Below are 17753 nucleotides of genomic sequence, written 5' to 3' on the forward strand. Positions count from 1 at the left end.
TTTGCATACATCTTGAAAACTGGATTGCTGACATGTAAAACATTTTATAACTTTATCAACAGTGAACCAAAGAAACAAATACCAAAAGTGGTAGAGTTTTCCTTTAACCACACCAATAACCCTAAACTTATCCGAACCAATTAGGTAATTTAATATCAGTTTGCTGGTCAGTCATGTCCCTTCAGTTTCCACCCAACACTGGTGGACCAGCAGGCCAATTGACTAGACTTCCTCACCATTCCAGCAGTTGAACAAAACGGTAGTCTACCGAGGAAGGGCCCACACCCATGGTTAACAGGGTGCCTCGGAGGACCAACTGAGAAAGTGCATAAGAATAGAATGAGTCTAAAAAGAATAAAGAGCATCTGATTATATTTCTTTGAGCCAGACACTCTTTAAATATTGCTTTGGTTCATCATACCTTTAATATGGTCTATGGTATGACTATCATATTCAAAAATGAGGTATGAGTATCTCTCATTTCAGTTATTTTAGGAGCACAATGTAGACTAGTCTTTGTTTTAATCAATCTCTTTATTCTCATATTATACCAATGTCTATTTTCAGTCTATATTCATTATTAAGGGCCATAATAGTTAGGTCATGTGAGTAGTAAGTTCAAAACTCTTTCAGAAATTCACTACGAAAAGACTGGTTTGAGTGAAAAACCAGCACATGCGGTGGTCTTTCAAAACCAGAATGACAAAACGTTAAGTAAACAGAAGACAAGAAAGCTCTGCGGCCCACCAGAACCAGAATCTTACCTCTATTGCACATAACAAATCAGCTGAGCAATAATTCCAATGATCACTTCTAAAACCATCTACTTAGAATAATAGAACAGCATTGAGCCACTGGGGGGGGGGGGGTTCTACAATCGATTGAGTGAGGAGAAGAAAAAAAAAATCAACAAGGATTTAACACCCGCTAGTACAGTGCATCTGAACTAGACCTACTAGTAAACAATCGCAGGGGGGAGCTTACTTTGCTTTCCACGGACGCACAACGACTTGCATCAGCACTCCCGAGAGGCAGGCAAAGCCAACTTGTGCGCGCCTGTCTTCATACCAGCACCTCAAAGTACAGGATGACTGTCAACCGGACAGAATTAGCTTCGCTGAGAGACAAGGGGCACCTCTGAAGGGCAAGGGATAGACTACACTCAAAACTTTCCCCAAAATCTTAAATTCCCATTTCCCAGTCCCATTAAGTGAGAAACTCTAAAAACTACATACAGAAAGTCAAAACTTTGCCTACTCGCAAGTCTGATCAGAGGTTATATTTGAAGTGCATTTACATTCATCTTTAAACTAGCAGTCTTATGATGAAATGAAGTAGTTAATTAAAGCAAAAATATATATAACGAGCATCAAACCATCATTTATTCCAGGCAGCGATGGACCTTGCTAGAGGATTAGCGACTAAGAGGTTATTACGTTTTCCTAATGAACAGCAAGCTTGCGAAAGAGCAAGCATAATTCAAATGGCTGTGACAATAGAACTCTTGGGTTGTTCTTTGTTCTGGCTCTGGAAATACAAAGACCCCTAGAGACAGGAAAGGTGTAGCGAAACAGCCAAAGTCAACAAAGGTAACCCTTGTCGGGTACCCCAACTCAGTGGGTCCTCTCGAACTGTCCATTTTAGCCTCCTGTTTGTGTCACCATCCCCACGTTCCCGACAAAGTATGAGGTGCAAAGACATACCGTAAGATAAGCCATCCTTTCCCCATGAAAAATAAAAACAAAAAACAAAAAGAACAGCAACAAAGGGGTAATTTTGGGGGGTTTATACCCTACGTCCTCATACTCCACGCTCTTCACTTCCACGCAGGTAAAGAACGAGCAACAACCGCATGTAACCAAAAAAACACCCCGTTTTCTTCACCAATACAAAAGGAGGGATGGAGAGAAAAATGGTCTGCAAGGTTGGGACGCTAAAGTCCACTGCTGAAAGCAAGGGGATTCTTTTTTTCCCCCTTTCAAACTCTCTCACCTTTTTTTTTCTTTTCTCAAAGCCGGGAACAATAATACCAGAACAGGACAGCCCAATTCCTGACACAACTTCCCTCCGACAACACAGTGGCGAGCCCCCCCTCCAACCCTCTCCCTCCCCCCACAGGTCTATTTTAGGTCCAGAGGGAAACTCAGAACTGAGCTTAGGGTGGGGGGTGTGCAGAGGATGGGAGGAGTACACCAATGAGGCAGTAGAATGAATTGCTGTGTGTGTCTATCGTGATGTCTGTGTTGTGCAAGTGTTAACGCCTCTATGAGCATACATAGTGCACATTCAAGACAAATCCACCTACTGATGCACATGTGGTACATATGTGCTTCTCTGGTCTGTGCCATTATGTGGGTGTCTAAGTTAGCTTTCCATATTTTGCTTGTGGATTTCTATTATTGGATCAGCCAGTGTGTGCAAAATCTCTTGTGTGTGTCAGAGCTAGCTTTGTATCTTCTTGGGTAAAGAAAAGCAGGTGTGGACGGACCAGGAGGGGTGGTAAATTGGCGCACCACTGCCTACCTCAGCCTCCTCTTGGCCATGTTCTTGGAGCAGATCCTCTCCATGCTACTCTGCAGATTGAGCAGCGCCGTGATGGCCTGCTTCAGACACTCCTTGTCCTCCTCGTCCTCACTTTTCTCCTCCAGTTGCTGTGGAAAAAAAGGGGGGTGGACAGAGAAAGAGTGGGTAGAGAAAAACATGTTGGGTCAGGTGGTTTCGCTGGTAGGGGGAGTCCGGTGAAGGATCATGATGCGGTCGGTATAAGGCTAAACTCATGAGCGAGATTAGGGCTGAGTAAAGAATAAGTTCTTCATCACTCGCCCTCTCCATCATTCTCAACCCCCTCAACTCCAGTGTTTCCCCTTAAGTCTTACTTTCTTTAGTGAAGACCTAGGAACAAAATGGCAACCAACATTCAACTGACACCACATGACCCTTTGTGATATACCACGCAAGTCTTGCCCTCCTTTATATATATATATATATATATATACTTACAGTGCATTCGGCAAGTATTCAGACTCGTTGATTTTTACCGCACATTTTGATAACGGTACAGCCTTATTAAAAAAAAAAAAAAACACCTTACTTATATAAGTATTCAGACTCTTTGCTATGAGACTCGAAATTGAGCTCAGGTGTCTCCTGTTTCCATTGATTATCCTTGAGATGTTTCTACAACTTGGAGTCCACCTGTGGTAAATTCAATTGATTGGACAAGATTTGGAAAGGCACAGACCTGTCTATATAAGGTTCTACAGTTGATAGTGCATGTCAGAGCAAAAACCCAGCCATGAGGTCGAAGAAATTGTTCGTAGAGCTCCGAGACAGGATTGTGTCGAGGCACAGATCTGGGGAAGGATACCCCAAATTTACTGCAGCATTGAAGGTCCCCAAGAACACAGTGGCCTCCATTCTTAAATGGAAGAAGTTTGGAACCACCAAGACTCTTCTTAGAGCTGGCCGCCCGGCCAAACTGAGCAATCGGGGGAGAATGGCCTGACCAACAACACAATGGTCACTCTGACAGAGCTCCGGAGTTCCTCTGTGGAGATGGGAACCTTCCAGAAGGACAACCATATCTGCAGCCCTCCACCAATCTGGCCTTTATGGTAGAGTGGCCAGACGGAGGCCACTCTTCAGCAAAAGGCACATGACAGCCCGCTTGGAGTTTGCCAAAAGGCACCTAAAGCACTCAGACCACGAGAAACAAGATTCTCTGGTCTGATGAAACCAAGATTGAACTCTTTGGCCTGAATGCCAAGCATCTAGTTTGGCAGAAACCTGGCATAGTACCTAAGGTGAAGCACGGTGGTGGCAGCATCACGCTGTGGGAATGTGAGACTAGACAGGATTGAGGGAAAGATGAACGGAGCAGAGCACAGAGAGAACCTTGATGAAAACTTGCTCCAGAGCTCTCAGGACCTCAGACTGGGGTGAAAGTTCACCTTCCAACAGGACAACGACCCTAAGCACACAGCCAAGACAATGCAGGAGTGGCTTCAGACAAGACTCTGAATGTCCTTGATAAACCCAATCGAACATCTCTGGAGACCTGGAAATAGCTGTGCAGTGATGCTCCTTATCCAACCTGACAGAGCTTGAGCGGATCTACAGAGAAGAATTGGAGAAACTCCCCAAATACAGGTGTGCCATGCTTGTAGCCTCATACCCAAGAAGACTCCAGGCTGGAATTGCTGGCAAAGGTGCTGAGTAAAGGGTCTGAATACTTATGTGATCAGTATTTTTAATAGATTTGCAAAAAAAAACTAAACACCTGTTTTTTGGTCATTATGGGGTATTGTGTGTAGATTGATGAGGGAAAAAACAATTGAATTAATTTTAGAATAAGGCTGTAACATAAATTGTGGAAAAATGTAAGGAGTCTGAATACTTTCCTGAATGCATTGTATAAGCCATATATTACACGTACATGGCTCGGCTCTGGGGTGAGCTGGCCTAAAGTAACTGTCAGGGAGAAAACATTGACTATTCAATTACTTTTTTCTCTGTCTATCCTTAAACCATGTCATCGTCTTCGCAGTTTTTATTCAAGAGTCTCCAAACTAATAAGGTTGCTAGCATGCTGTGGTTAAAGTACAGAAAGCCCTACCTTTTACATCTGTAGTGACAGTGTCTATATTATGGTTTGATAGTCTTGTATACCTGTACAAAACGCATGACATGCAAGGGATAATCAATGAGGGGCTATGCGTTCTATGGAAAAGTGTTCTACGATGTGCTAGCGGAGTAGAACTAACCTCCCACTGAGCAGCATTATTTTCCAGAGAACGCATAGAGCCCAGAGTTGATTATCCCTTTTATGTCTATAATTAAACACATTTGCAGCTAAAAATGTGTTCATTTGCAGGTAGAAATGTATTCAACATCCACTGAAGTAGCTAGCAAGTTCACTAGTTTCCTTGGTAACCAAACAACCAGACATGCTACTATGAAAATCTAATTCAACAATGGCAAATATTTTCAATTTAACTTTTGCTTTCAAAAGCAGCTCAAACATAGAACATGTAAGGATTAAATATAGCCTTTGAATTCTACCGTGCTGATATACCGTCCCCTTGAGGGAAATAATGCACACTCTAGAATGCCCTTCAAGCCAATCAGAAACAAGTATTTAACAATGCCATGGTATAAGTCTACATACTGCATTTGCACAACAATAGAAGATAATTATCTTTCCGAAAACTAGGATAATCATGTTTTTACATCTTGGAATGGCTTGATAATACGTTTGCCACCTTGTGAGAAAATAGAGAAACCACGCACCTCCAGGAGTGGATGGAGAAACCAAGGTCATGTTCATTGGAACATGCAACATAAAATGCTTTAAAAGCATTTTGCACAAAAAAAGGTAGCGCCCCCTCCCCCCCCGTTTTGTCTGTTGTCCGTTTGATGCCTAACGAATATAACCCATGTGTTTGCATCCTGAGTCTGTCCCTTTGACTATGCCGTCTGAAGACAAGGAAAGAAACTACTTCTCTCCACACCCGCGTTTCCTTTACCCTGGACTCGCAGTAAGTAAACTGGGGGTAGAAAAAATAAAATGAGGGATTTCAGCGATTTCGCCCTCTGCAGAGAGCCGCCACCTCTATGGCTTGCTGGAAAGAGGCTCACTGGAGAATAGGGAGTGTGGGGGCCAAATCTAGGCCTAAGGGTGAACAAGGAGCCCAAACACTAAGGCTCTCTCGGAGGGGGCACATGGTTCGGGTAGCAGATATTCCACACTAGTACAAATCATGTGGTCCAGCGGTAACACTTTCTGCTCTAAACACATGCATGACTACCCACCAGAGACCAATCTTCATATCCTCCCTTTCTACTATCATTGAGATTGAAAAACATTGAGCCCATCAAATGTGGGCTGGTGGATCACCGTTTGGGGAGAAACCAAGGCTTTCTGATCCATATGCAGTGCCTTTCAGTAATAGATACACAAGCTATGTATACGCTAATATTAAAACATAATATATGCCATTTAGCAGATGCTTTTAACCAAAGCGACACCCAGTCCAGCGTGCATACATTTTACGTATGGTTGGTCCTGGGAATCGAACCCACAATCCTGGCAATACAAGTGGCATGCTCTACCAATTGAGCTACAGAGGACCAACCACATTAGGAATGCTCATATATGCCTACCTTTAAGATCTCAAAATAGTGGAGACAATGATAGACAGGTGTCAGGAGTAACCGGGGCAGGACGTACTGGACTGCTTCCTTAAAGCCTTCGCATATAGACTGGGGGTTCAGAGACAGACAGAGATGAGTGTTAACTTGGGCAGGTAATACAGTGTCAAATCTTATCAAGGTATATAGACCAGGGATATGCAAACAGTGGTCTGGGGGGAAAAGTCTTATAAAGTTCTGACCTTAGGGAAAATCCACCCAGAAATGGCCCATAACATTTCTAGTATCTCAGATTATTCTGGCAATTCTCACAGGGACTTCATTGGGAGGTATGTTTGACCAGCTTTTTACATTTGAAATCACTTTTATTTTATTTATTAAAGTAGCCGTTTTATTCCCTTTTTAGACCTTTACATACCTCCTGTAAGACCTTATGATCCATTAACCGTACATGATACACACAACTTATTGATGCAATTATACTCATTGTAGTGTGCTCTAAAATATGGAGTATGTCTAGATTCTGAAATTGTTGACATTGAGGCAGGTACAGGTCTAAAAGGGGCTTAAATGGGCACTTTCATCTCAATGAAATTTTTTTTTTGCGATACAAATGTAAAAAGCATATCAAACATCCTTCCACACAGTGAAGTTCCTATGTGAGAATTTCCAGAACAATCGGATACCAGAAGTATTTCTGGACCTTCCTGGCGTGGACCTTGCCTGGTTGCCTTAACAGTCAGAATTTAAATGCCAAACTCTGTTAGATGCACATCCAAGAATGGCCACCAACAAAAAAGTAAATGAGCAAATTCTTCCAATTAAATTCACATGTAAATAGCGCGTAATTAATATTTGTAGTACATGATTAATTACATTACAACTCTTTACTTTCTTAAAACATCATTTGAATACATCAGTTGTTTACAATGACAAAAACAAACAATGGAGTAATCAAGCCTGACTTTTGGGGTTATGATAAGGAGTGGTCAGCGAGGGGCTGTGTGGTCAGCAGGGGGCTGGGGGGGGGTCAGCAGGGGGCTGGGTCAGCAGGGGGCTGGGGAGGGTGTGGTCAGCAGGGGTCTGGGGAGGGTCAGCAGGGGGCTGAGGGGGGTATGGTCAGCAGGGGGCTGAGGGGTGTGTGGTCAGCAGGCGGCTGAGGTCAGCGGGGGGCAGGGGGGTGTGGACAGAGGCTGGGGGGTGTGGCCTCTGACCTGGAGGTAGAAGGCAGCTCCCGGTTTAGACAGCTGGCTGAGGAAGTGATCGTGGAAGCCAGTCCGTAGGATGTCTTGAGCATACGTCTCATAGGGGTCGAAGGCCAGCTCCTGGAAAAAAAAATATGAAATGTCATGTTTTATGACAATGGCCACAGCCATAGGGTGTAAGTGGGGTCTGTGAATGACAAGGAACCTTGCCTGGGACCTGAAGACTTGTGTTAGCTACCTGAGCTAATGTCTCGGTCCTGAGCTTAAGCTCGGCAGACTAACAGTGTATTTTCAGACACAGGTTTAAGTGTAACAGAAGTGGTTTGTGTAATGAGCAACCTTCACTGGTACCTGAAGACTCATGTTAGCTCCCCAAGCTAATGCCTAAGCTTTAGCTCAGTCTTTGGGTGCCCAGGAGCAATTTATTTGCAGAAACAGCACACACAATAAAAACAATATATACGCGTGTAAACACACAGACATCTCCACAAAAACACACTTTTTTGCAGACAGCAATTTCTTACCACAGACAGCTTCACACACACCTACCTTGGCCAGGTCTTTGAAGCAGCTGCCCACCACAGACCCCCCCCCCCCCCCCCCACAAACACACACCCACCCACCTCGGCCAGGTCTTCGAAGCAGCTGCCCACCAGCGGGTGTGGGCTCCCCTCATCTGTCATCTCCACCGTGTCTTCAATGAGGCCCAGCAGCTTGAGGGTGACCTCGTGGATGTCCACGATGCGGCTGAAGATGTTCTCCACATCCTGCAGGGTAGTGTAGAGAGCGAGGTGTGAGAATAGAGGGATGGTGATGGAAAGATGGGTGGAAGGGGGAGATGGGGAACAGAGTAAAGCAGGAAGGCAGCAGTAGAGAAGTGAGAGTGGTGATAGAGGGGAGGAAAAGGAGTGAAAAAAGGCCAGAGCCAAACAAAGTCCTGATGGAAGACCATAGATGCGCAAGTGTGTACGCGAGGCTACCTCCATCACTACTCACATGGTGGGAGAAGAGCTTGACGTCGGAGGCGATTGGCTCGCGGAACACCTTGATGATGAGGTTGAGGTCACGCAGGTACTGTCGGACCTCTGCCATGAAGGTCTTGACCAGGTCGTAGTAGGTCTGCTCCTCGCTGGTGGACGGCTCCTCGTCCATCAGGGGGAAACCGCTGATGTCCTCCTCATCCTGGTGGAACATGTCCATCAGAACCTGGAGATGAGGGGGAATAGAAGTGGCCAGAGACGTATTCTTAACAATTATACAGAGTGTTCCGGACCACTTTTTGCTCCCGAGTGGCGCAGCGGTCTAAGGCACTGCATCTCAGTGCAAGAGGTGTCACTAAAGTCCCTGGTTCGAATCCAGGATGATCACATCCGGCCGTGATTGGGAGTCCCATAGTGCAGGGCACAATTGGCCCAGCATCATCCGGGTTTGGCCGGGGAAGGCAGTCAAATATGAATTTCTTTTAAACTGACTTGCAGAGTTAAATAAAGGTTCAATAAAAATTAAATTCATAGATTATTCAATACCAGGTTGGAGTCAATTCCATTTTAGTTCAGTCAATTCCGGGAGTAAACTGAAATTCCAATTTTCTTCAGTCATTTTCTGTAAAGAAAACATGGAATTGGAATTTCAGTGTACTTCCTGAATTGAAATGGATCCCGAGAGACCCAAGCTTAGAAACATGCATGCGCACGCACAGGCGAACAAAAGCAGGCACACATTCTCCCTCATTCAGCTGACATTCTTCATCAGCTTACGTTCACAAATGACCCTACGGACTCCAGCTTTAGTTGTATATTGGCCAGTCAGTGTGGTTCCTGAAACTTCTCACCATCACACGCCACCAGCCATACGTATGCCAACAACAACAAGTTACAAGACAATCTAATATCAGTCATAACAACATAAAAAGGGCCAATCTGGGATTGGAAAACTAGAAATTGTTTATTGGCACATACGGCCAGTGATGTCCTGCTGGGAGATCTCATAGTAGCGGATGTTGAAGATCCTCTTCATAATGCATTACAACACACTGTGAAGCACAACACAGGTGTTAACTCTCACCTTATCGGCACACATGGCCACGGTGATGTCCTGCTGGGAGATCTCGTAGTGGCGGATGTTCCTCACGTAGTTCCCTGCCAGCTTCAGGATGTCTGCTGAGATGTACTCCAACACGGCCACGATGTACACCGACACCTGGTGGTCAATCTTGTACCCTAGTACCTCCTGAACAAGGGAGGGATTATGGGAAAATGAGTCCACTACATACACATATACCTACTGTGTACTGGCGGTCTTGTACCCTCGTGCCTCCTGAACATGACCCAGGAAGAGAGGAATCATGGGTAAAAAGCAGGGTCAGTGTGGTTTGACTACTGTACAATCTGACCACCGTACTTTCAAACTAGTGTAAACAGTGCAGGCCTGAATGGTACACAGAACACAGAAAGCGCAGGGTAAGATTTCCATTATGCGTTTTAGTTACCGGTACATCATTGAACAGTAATTGGGCACAATGGGTACTTTAAATACTAATTAAGTCATGTATTACGGTTAATGCAAGGCTCAGAATTATATAACTGGTGTTGTTAAAATTACGTCAATCAAGTAATTCTGTTGTTGCTGCACATCAGTATGTGTATTTCTAAAACAAAGAGCACTACCAGCTCATAGCAAAAAAAGGTCTAAAGAATATAGGTGGAATATTCTTATCAGGTATCCAATAAGAGACATGCTTTTTTTAAAGGTTGCTTGGTCACTCAAAGCATCTATATGGTTAGGTGTTAGTTCGCATTCTAAAATGTGAATCCTATCCTTCCTTATTTAAAAAGGGGGCAATAGGTAAAAGAATACAACAAAAAGTGCAAATAAGTTGAGGTCTAAATTAAGTAAATCTTTGCATCTCGGCCTCCTTGGAATGTTCCCTTTCATGGTTTGAGTGAGAGTACCATTTGAACTCTACATACAGCCACCATTCATTCTAGCCTGAGCGCAAACCCTCATATTGGCTTTCGACATTTCTCCATACCCATCCCACAGCTTTTTACCAAAATGTGTTATTGTTTCAACTGCATATCGCCCCTTTAATATCATCTCAATTAAAGTATTTGGCATGGGTGAATACATTTTGTTAAGCATCACAGGTTCATCATGGATTTTCAATAAGTGACCAATTCCACAAAATAGTTAAATGTCTCCCTCTATTGGTCAGTATAGGTACTGTGAGAAGTGGCCAATACCGAAACAGAAAACATTTTTGACAAAGAATACACAAAATATCGATTTTGTTTATTGAGTCACGTTAAAAGCAGTTCAATCAATACTTTGTCTGTTTCATAACATTTTTTTATGAAGTGGAGAGCACAATTCCTCCTTTGGCCGCCTTTCCTTCCAGTTCTCTGCTGCCAATGACTGGAACGAATTGCAAACGTCACTGAAGCTGGAGACGTATATCTCCCTCACTAACTTTATTGATCAGCTGTCAGAGCAGATTACAGATCATTGCACCTGTACATAGCCAACCTGACTACCTCATCCCCATATTGTTATTTATACATTTTTGCTCCTTTGCACCCCAGTATATCTACTTGCACATTCATCTTCTACACATCTATCACTCAAGCGTTTAATTGCTAAATTGTAAATATTTCTCCACTATGGCCTATTTATTGCCATACCTCCCTAATCTTACCTCATTTGCACACACTGTATATATACTTTTCTATTGTGTTATTGACTAAGTTTGTTTATTCCATGTGTAACTCTGTGTTGTTGTTTGTGTCACACTGCTATGCTTTATCTTGGCCAGGTCAGTTGTAAATGAGAACTTGCTCAACTGGCCTACCTGGTTAAATAAAGGTGAAACACATGTTTTTAAAGATATCAGTAACTGGGCTCTGTTCAGGAGGATGTAACATTACAACACTTTCAGATATATTGTGTAGAACAGCTAGAACGGATGCATAAATTAATACTTGACAGACAGTCCTGTTTGCAACATTCAGGACTTTTTACTGTGCCATCAGAAAGTACTCACATCCCTTGACTTTTTCCACATTTTGTTGAATTTTGATTGTGTCACTGATCAATACACAACACCCCATAACATCAAAGTGGAATTACGTTTTTAGAAATGTTTACATATTCATTTTTAAAAATGTAACGCTGTAATGTCTTGAGTCAATAAGTATTTAACCCTTTTGTTATGGCAAGCCTAAATAAGTAAAAATGTGCTTAACAAGTTACATAATAAGTTGCATGGACTCACTGTGTGCAATAATAGTGTTTAATATGATTTTAAAATGACTACCCCATCTCTGTCCCCACACATACAATTAGTAAGGTCCCCCAGTCGAGCAGTGAATTTCAATCACAGATTCAACCACAAAGACCAGCTAGGTTTTCCAATGGTTCGCTAAGGGAACCTATTGGTAGACGGGTAAAATAAAAATATAAAGCAGACATGGAATATCCCTATGAGAATGGTGAAGTTATTAATTACACCTAGGATGGTGTATCAATACACACAGTCACTTCAAAGATAGAGGCATCCTTCCTAACTCAGTTGCCGGAGAAGAAGGAAACCGCTCAGGGATTTCACTATGAGGCCAAAGGTGATTTTAAAACAGTTAAGAGTTTAATGGCTGTAATAGGAGATAACTGAGGATGGATCAACATTGTAGTTACTCCACAATACTAACCTAAATGACAGAGCGAAAAGGAAGCCTGTACAGAATAGAAATGTTCAAAAATATGCATCCGGTTTGCAGTGAGGCACTAAATTAATACTGCACACAATGTTGCAAAGAAATTAACTTTATGTCCTGAATACAAAGCGTTATGTTTTGGGCGAATCCAACACATCACTAAGTACCACTCTCCATATTGTCAAGCACGGTGGTGGCTGCATCATGTTACGGATATGCTCATCTCCGGCAAGGACTTGGGAGATTTTTGGGGATAAAAAGAGTATAGGAATATAGCTAAGCACAGGCAAAACCCTAGAAGAAAACTTGCTTCAGTCTGCTTTCCAACAGACACAGGGAGACAAATTCCCCTTTCATAAGGCCACATATACACTGAAGCTGCTTAGCAAGACGACATTGCATGTTCCCGAGTGGCCTAGTTACAGACAGATTTTCAAGAAGATTTTGACAAGACTTGAAAATGTCTGTCTAGCAATGATCAACAACCAACTTGACAGAGCTTGGAGAATGTTTTGAATAATGGGAAAATATTGTACAATCCAGATGTGCAAAGCTCTTAGAGACTTACCCAGAAAGACTCACCGCTGCCAAAGGTGATTCTAACAAGTTGACTCAGGGGGTTGAATACTTATCTAGTCAAGATATGATTTGATTTAGTTTTTACTTTGACATGAGTATTTTGTGTAGATCCTTGACAACAAATGAACAATGTTTTGGGGAAAATAAAGTCAAGGAGTGTGAATACTTTCTGAAGGCACTGTACATCACTGAATACACCCAGCATTTTCACAGCCTGACGAATGTACTTGGCGCTAAAGACCTAGGCTACATCCTGACCTTCATTATGATTGGTCTAGCCACCAGGGTCATGTTCAATAGGCGCAAAACGTTTTGAAACAGCTACAAACTACCTGAAATCAGGTTCCAACGTTAACCTTTTCTTTGTAAATGCATTAGGCTCATGCAGGGCCTAGGTTGATATGCTTGGTCTGTATATATATTCAGTTCGTAATAGGCTACATTTGGTTATTATGGTAATACTGTATTAAAAATCTAATATAAATTTAGCAATGTAGACATTGTATTATTTTTGCTAGTATGTTCACTATTGAGGTTTTACTTTTGTAAACCCCCTTCCCTAAAATAAATAAGCTTAGCGAGTAGATTTGAGCCCTTCTTTCTACTCTGGACAGCTCATATGTGCCGTGTGAAGGCATGAAGTCATGTAGTGCGAGCGCTCAAGAAGTTCTGACTAGCGAGGAGCATGGTTGAATTGACGGCCAATAATTTTGCTCAAATACAAATAACATGACTTTTCAGAGTGTAGTTTTCAATGGTTTTCAATAGCAGACTGACTCAGCAGGTAAACTGGAACAACAATATGCGCTGAGAAGATACTGCCTCAACATGTTTTTACTGGCCAGCGGGCCGGGCCATCAGCAATGTCAGATCCTGCTGAAAGTGTCCAGTAAGACATGTTCATTCTCGCTTTCCATTTCAAATTGCTTTGCCCTACTGAACATGACCCAGAGACATTTGGGATTATGGGTTACCTTGAGCAGCGGGTGGATCTTATCCACTGGCAGGGCCAAAGGATTCCTCCTCTTCCTCTTTTCGATGGCTGCCTGCGCGTCGGCGATAGCCCACTTATCGATAGGGTGAGGGAAACTCTTCTGCACTCGCTCCTGAGGGGAGGAAAGGAGGGACGTGTGAGGGAGATTGAGAGCCCTTCAATAGTGCAATACTTTTGACCAGAGCCCTATGGGCCCTTGTCAAACGTAGTAGACTACGTAGGGAATAGGGTGCCATTTGGGCTGCAGTCCGGCCTTATCTCTTATTTACTTGAATTACATATTTCCTGGTCCTCTGTTGATGCTGCATCAATAGGCAAAGCAAACATGTCTTCGTTCACTGGGGGTAAACATGACTCCTCCTTCAAACTGCCCTATGACACTTGACATAAGCATTTCCATGCGTTCACCATTGTTTTATTGTCACAGACGTTTCACATGAGACTTTTCCCTTAAAAACGGGACATCTATAGGTTGTCAATGGGAGGGCGGGTGCATGACATGTACATGTCAAGTGTCATGTCACACTTCTGCTGCAGGCACTACCAGGATGTCCCTCCCTTGACGTATGAGTTAGGTAAAGAGTTAATTTAACTCTTTAAAAACAAAGGGTGAGAACTACAAAATACATCCACAGTTAACGGAGGACATCTTCATAACCACTACATAAAAAGTCATAAGCGCTTATGTCAACAACTTCAAGTTGACATAGGCTTTCTGAGGCCTAGGCATTTACAAAATGTTTGTGTTGTATATTTGCGGGAATCAAACATTTATGTTGTGCTTACAAAAGGTATTAAGGAGCTCTTTATGAATGCGTTATGTAGTCCTTATGTAGGGTACATACATAGTACACAAACAATACAAATTTCACGCAATCTGTTGGATTCAATGGGTCACAAATTACAATATACACAAGCACAAATGAGTGTGGTCAGTCACCAACCCAGGCAGGTCAAGGGTTAAAGTTCATACAGACAGGGTCACAGGGAGAGGTCAACAGAAAGAGAGAACACAGAACTAAGGGAGGAGTAAACATGGTACAAAGAGACCACATATCCATGGTTTGACTTTACCATGCCCCATGGCTAGGGCCATGGACCGTAAAAAGCACCTGCGGATTTCACGTGATCCGTCTGCTAGCAAAAAATGAGTCAAGGTGGACAAAACAAAAACAAGAGGTGAAAACAGGTTGGCCATCTAAAAACATGGACAGAACGAAGCAAGATGTCAGATGTTTTCTGCATTAGCTCATGTCAGTTATCATTGTAGAAAAGCAAAAAGCAACAGTGTGATGCGCAAGAAAACGTTCTACTGTTCAATGACATAAAATAAAACAAGATATGAGAATGCTGTGAGTTCTGTTCAAATGATTGTCAAAGCAATAGAAGTCAAAATACATGTCCGTAAATAGCTTAACTTTTCTACCGGTCACTTTGTAAATGGATTGGATTTGTAAGAATACAAATGAAAACTGAGTTTTATCTCAGTGCAAAACAAACCGTCTAAAGTACACCATGACCTGAGCTTAAAATAAATCCACTTCACAAACACTGATAATTTCCCCTTTTTGGGTGGGCACATAAAATCCACATCCTCTTTTACTGCAACCCTGACTTCACCAGCTGTCAATAAAAAGTGTGCTAACAGAATAAACAGCATCAAATTAAGTGGAATGCTATGCTATGACTGTGGGACATTAAAGCAGCAATCAGCAGTAGAAAGAGAAATGTAACCAACCAAATTCAGACAGTGCTATGGATGCAAGGACTGGCCATCCATGATATCAACATTATAGTTTTAACCATGTCTTGAGGCTATATAGTGTTTGTTTACACACATTGGAGTAAAACAAGCTTATATTTTGGCTTCTGATGGGGTACGACAGTTGAACTAAGCTCATGAAGCATTTATAAATGATCTTCAAGAATCATTACGTACAAATCTTTAATTTAAGTCCCAAAATTGATGTATACTGAAACCAAATATAAAACACCTAACTCTCAACAATTTATACGATTTTACAGTTCATAAAAAGGAAATCAGCCAATTCAAATGTATATTAATTAGGCCCTAATCTAAAGAGTTCACATGACTGGGAATACAGATACAGTGGGGCAAAAAAGTATTTAGTCAGCCACCAAAGTTCTCCCAAAGGCCTGTAATTTTCATCATAGGTAACACTTCAACTATGACAGACAAAATGAGAAGAAAAAAAAAAATTCTAGAAAATCACATTGTAGGATTTTTAATGAATTTATTTGCAAATGGTGGAAAATAAGTATTTGGTCACCTACAAACAAGCAAGATTCCTGGCTTTCACAGACCTGTAACCTCTTCTTTAAGAGGCTCCTCTGTCCTCCACTCATTACCTGTATTAATGGCACCTGTTTGAACTTGTTATCAGTATAAAAGTCACCTATCCACAACCTCAAACAGTCACACTCCACTATGGCCAAGACCAAAGAGCTGTCAAAGGACACCAGAAACAAAATTGTAGACCTGCACCAGGCTGAGAAGACTGAATCTGCAATAGATAAGCAGCTTGGTTTGAAGAAATCAACTGTGGGAGCAATTATTAGGAAATGGAAGACATACAAAACCACTGATAATCTCCCTCGATCTGGGGCTCCACGCAAGATCTCACCCCGTGGGGTCAAAATGATCACAAGAACGGTGAGCAAAAATCCCAGAACCACACGGGGGGACCTAGTGAATGACCTGCAGAGAGCTGGGACCAAAATAACAAAGCCTACCATCAGTAACACACTACGCTGCCAGGGACTCAAATCCTGCCATGCCAGACGTGTGAAGTTTGCTAGAGAGCATTTGGATGATCCATGAGAAGATTGGGAGAATGTCAAATGGTCAGTTGAAACCAAAATATAACTTTTTGGTAAAAACTCAACTCGTTGTGTTTGGAGGACAAAGAATGCTGAGTTGCATCCAAAGAACACCATACCTACTGTGAAGCATGGGGGTGGAAACATCATGCTTTGGGGCTGTTTTTCTGCAAAGGGACCAGGACAACTGATCTGTGTAAAGGAAAGAATGAATGGGGCCATGTATCGTGAGATTTTGAGTGAAAACCTCCTTCCATCAGCAAGGGCATTGAAGATGAAACATGGCTGGGTCCTTCAGCATGACAATGATCCCAAACACACCGCCCGGGCAACGAAGGAGTGGCTTCGTAAGAAGCATTTCAAGGTTTTGGAGTGGCCTAGCCAGTCTCCAGATCTCAACCCCATAGAAAATCTTTGAAAGTTGAAAGTCCGTGTTGCCCAGCAACAGCCCCAAAACATCACTGCTCTAGAGGAGATCTGCATGGAGGAATGGGCCAAAATACCAGCAACAGTGTATGAAAACCTTGTGAAGACTTACAGAAAATGTTTGACCTCTGTTATATACCCTGTGTTGGCAATGACAAAGTATTGAGAAACTTTTGTTATTGACCAAATAGTTATTTTCCACCATAATTTGCAAATAAATACATAAAAAATCCTACAACGTGATTTTCTGGAATTTTTTTTCTCATTTTGTCTGTCATAGTTGAAGTGTACCTATGATGAAAATTATACAGGCCTCTCATCTTTTTAAGTGGGAGAACTTGCACAATTGGTGGCTGACAATACTTTTTTGCCCCACTGTATGCATCGGTTGGTCAAAGAAAAAGTAGGGGCGTGGATCAGAAAACCTGTCAGTATCTGGTGTGACCACCATTGGTCTCATGCAGCGCGACATCTCCTTCGCAGAGTAAATCAGGCTGTTGATTGTGGCCTGTGGAATGATGTCCCACTCCTCTTCAACGGCTGTGCGAAGTTTTTTGATATTTGCAGGAACTGGAACACACTGTCGTACACATTATCCAGAGCATCCCAAACGTGCTCAATATGTGACATGTCTTGTATTCAGGCCATGGAAAAACTGGGACATGCTCAGCATCCAGGAATTGTGTTCAGATCCTTACGACATGGGGCCGTGGATTATCATGCTGAAAGCACTCCACACTGCCTTTTCCCACCTGGACAAACGGAACACCTATGTGAGAATGCTGTTCATTGACTATAACTCAGCGTTCAATACCATAGTGCACACAAACATCATCACTAAGCTAAGGA

General features: G+C 42.5%; 1 protein-coding gene across 5 annotated transcripts in view; it reads right to left on the reverse strand.

Moving 5' to 3' along the window:
* LOC109890321 (son of sevenless homolog 1) overlaps positions 1-17753 on the reverse strand; it is a 71824-nt gene that overhangs the window by 37532 nt on the left and 16539 nt on the right. For all 5 annotated transcript variants that reach the window (XM_031828260.1, XM_031828252.1, XM_031828239.1 and 2 more), the window contains 7 exons: positions 13618-13749; positions 9420-9584; positions 8352-8561; positions 7979-8122; positions 7365-7475; positions 6163-6261; positions 2524-2651 (listed from right to left, as the gene is read on the reverse strand). In XM_031828260.1, the coding sequence (XP_031684120.1) occupies positions 2524-2651; positions 6163-6261; positions 7365-7475; positions 7979-8122; positions 8352-8561; positions 9420-9584; positions 13618-13749 (989 nt within the window). The remainder of the gene's footprint in view (positions 1-2523; positions 2652-6162; positions 6262-7364; positions 7476-7978; positions 8123-8351; positions 8562-9419; positions 9585-13617; positions 13750-17753) is intronic.

The sequence above is a fragment of the Oncorhynchus kisutch genome, linkage group LG1 (genome assembly GCF_002021735.2).
Source record: "Oncorhynchus kisutch isolate 150728-3 linkage group LG1, Okis_V2, whole genome shotgun sequence".
Taxonomy (NCBI): Eukaryota; Metazoa; Chordata; class Actinopteri; order Salmoniformes; family Salmonidae; genus Oncorhynchus; species Oncorhynchus kisutch.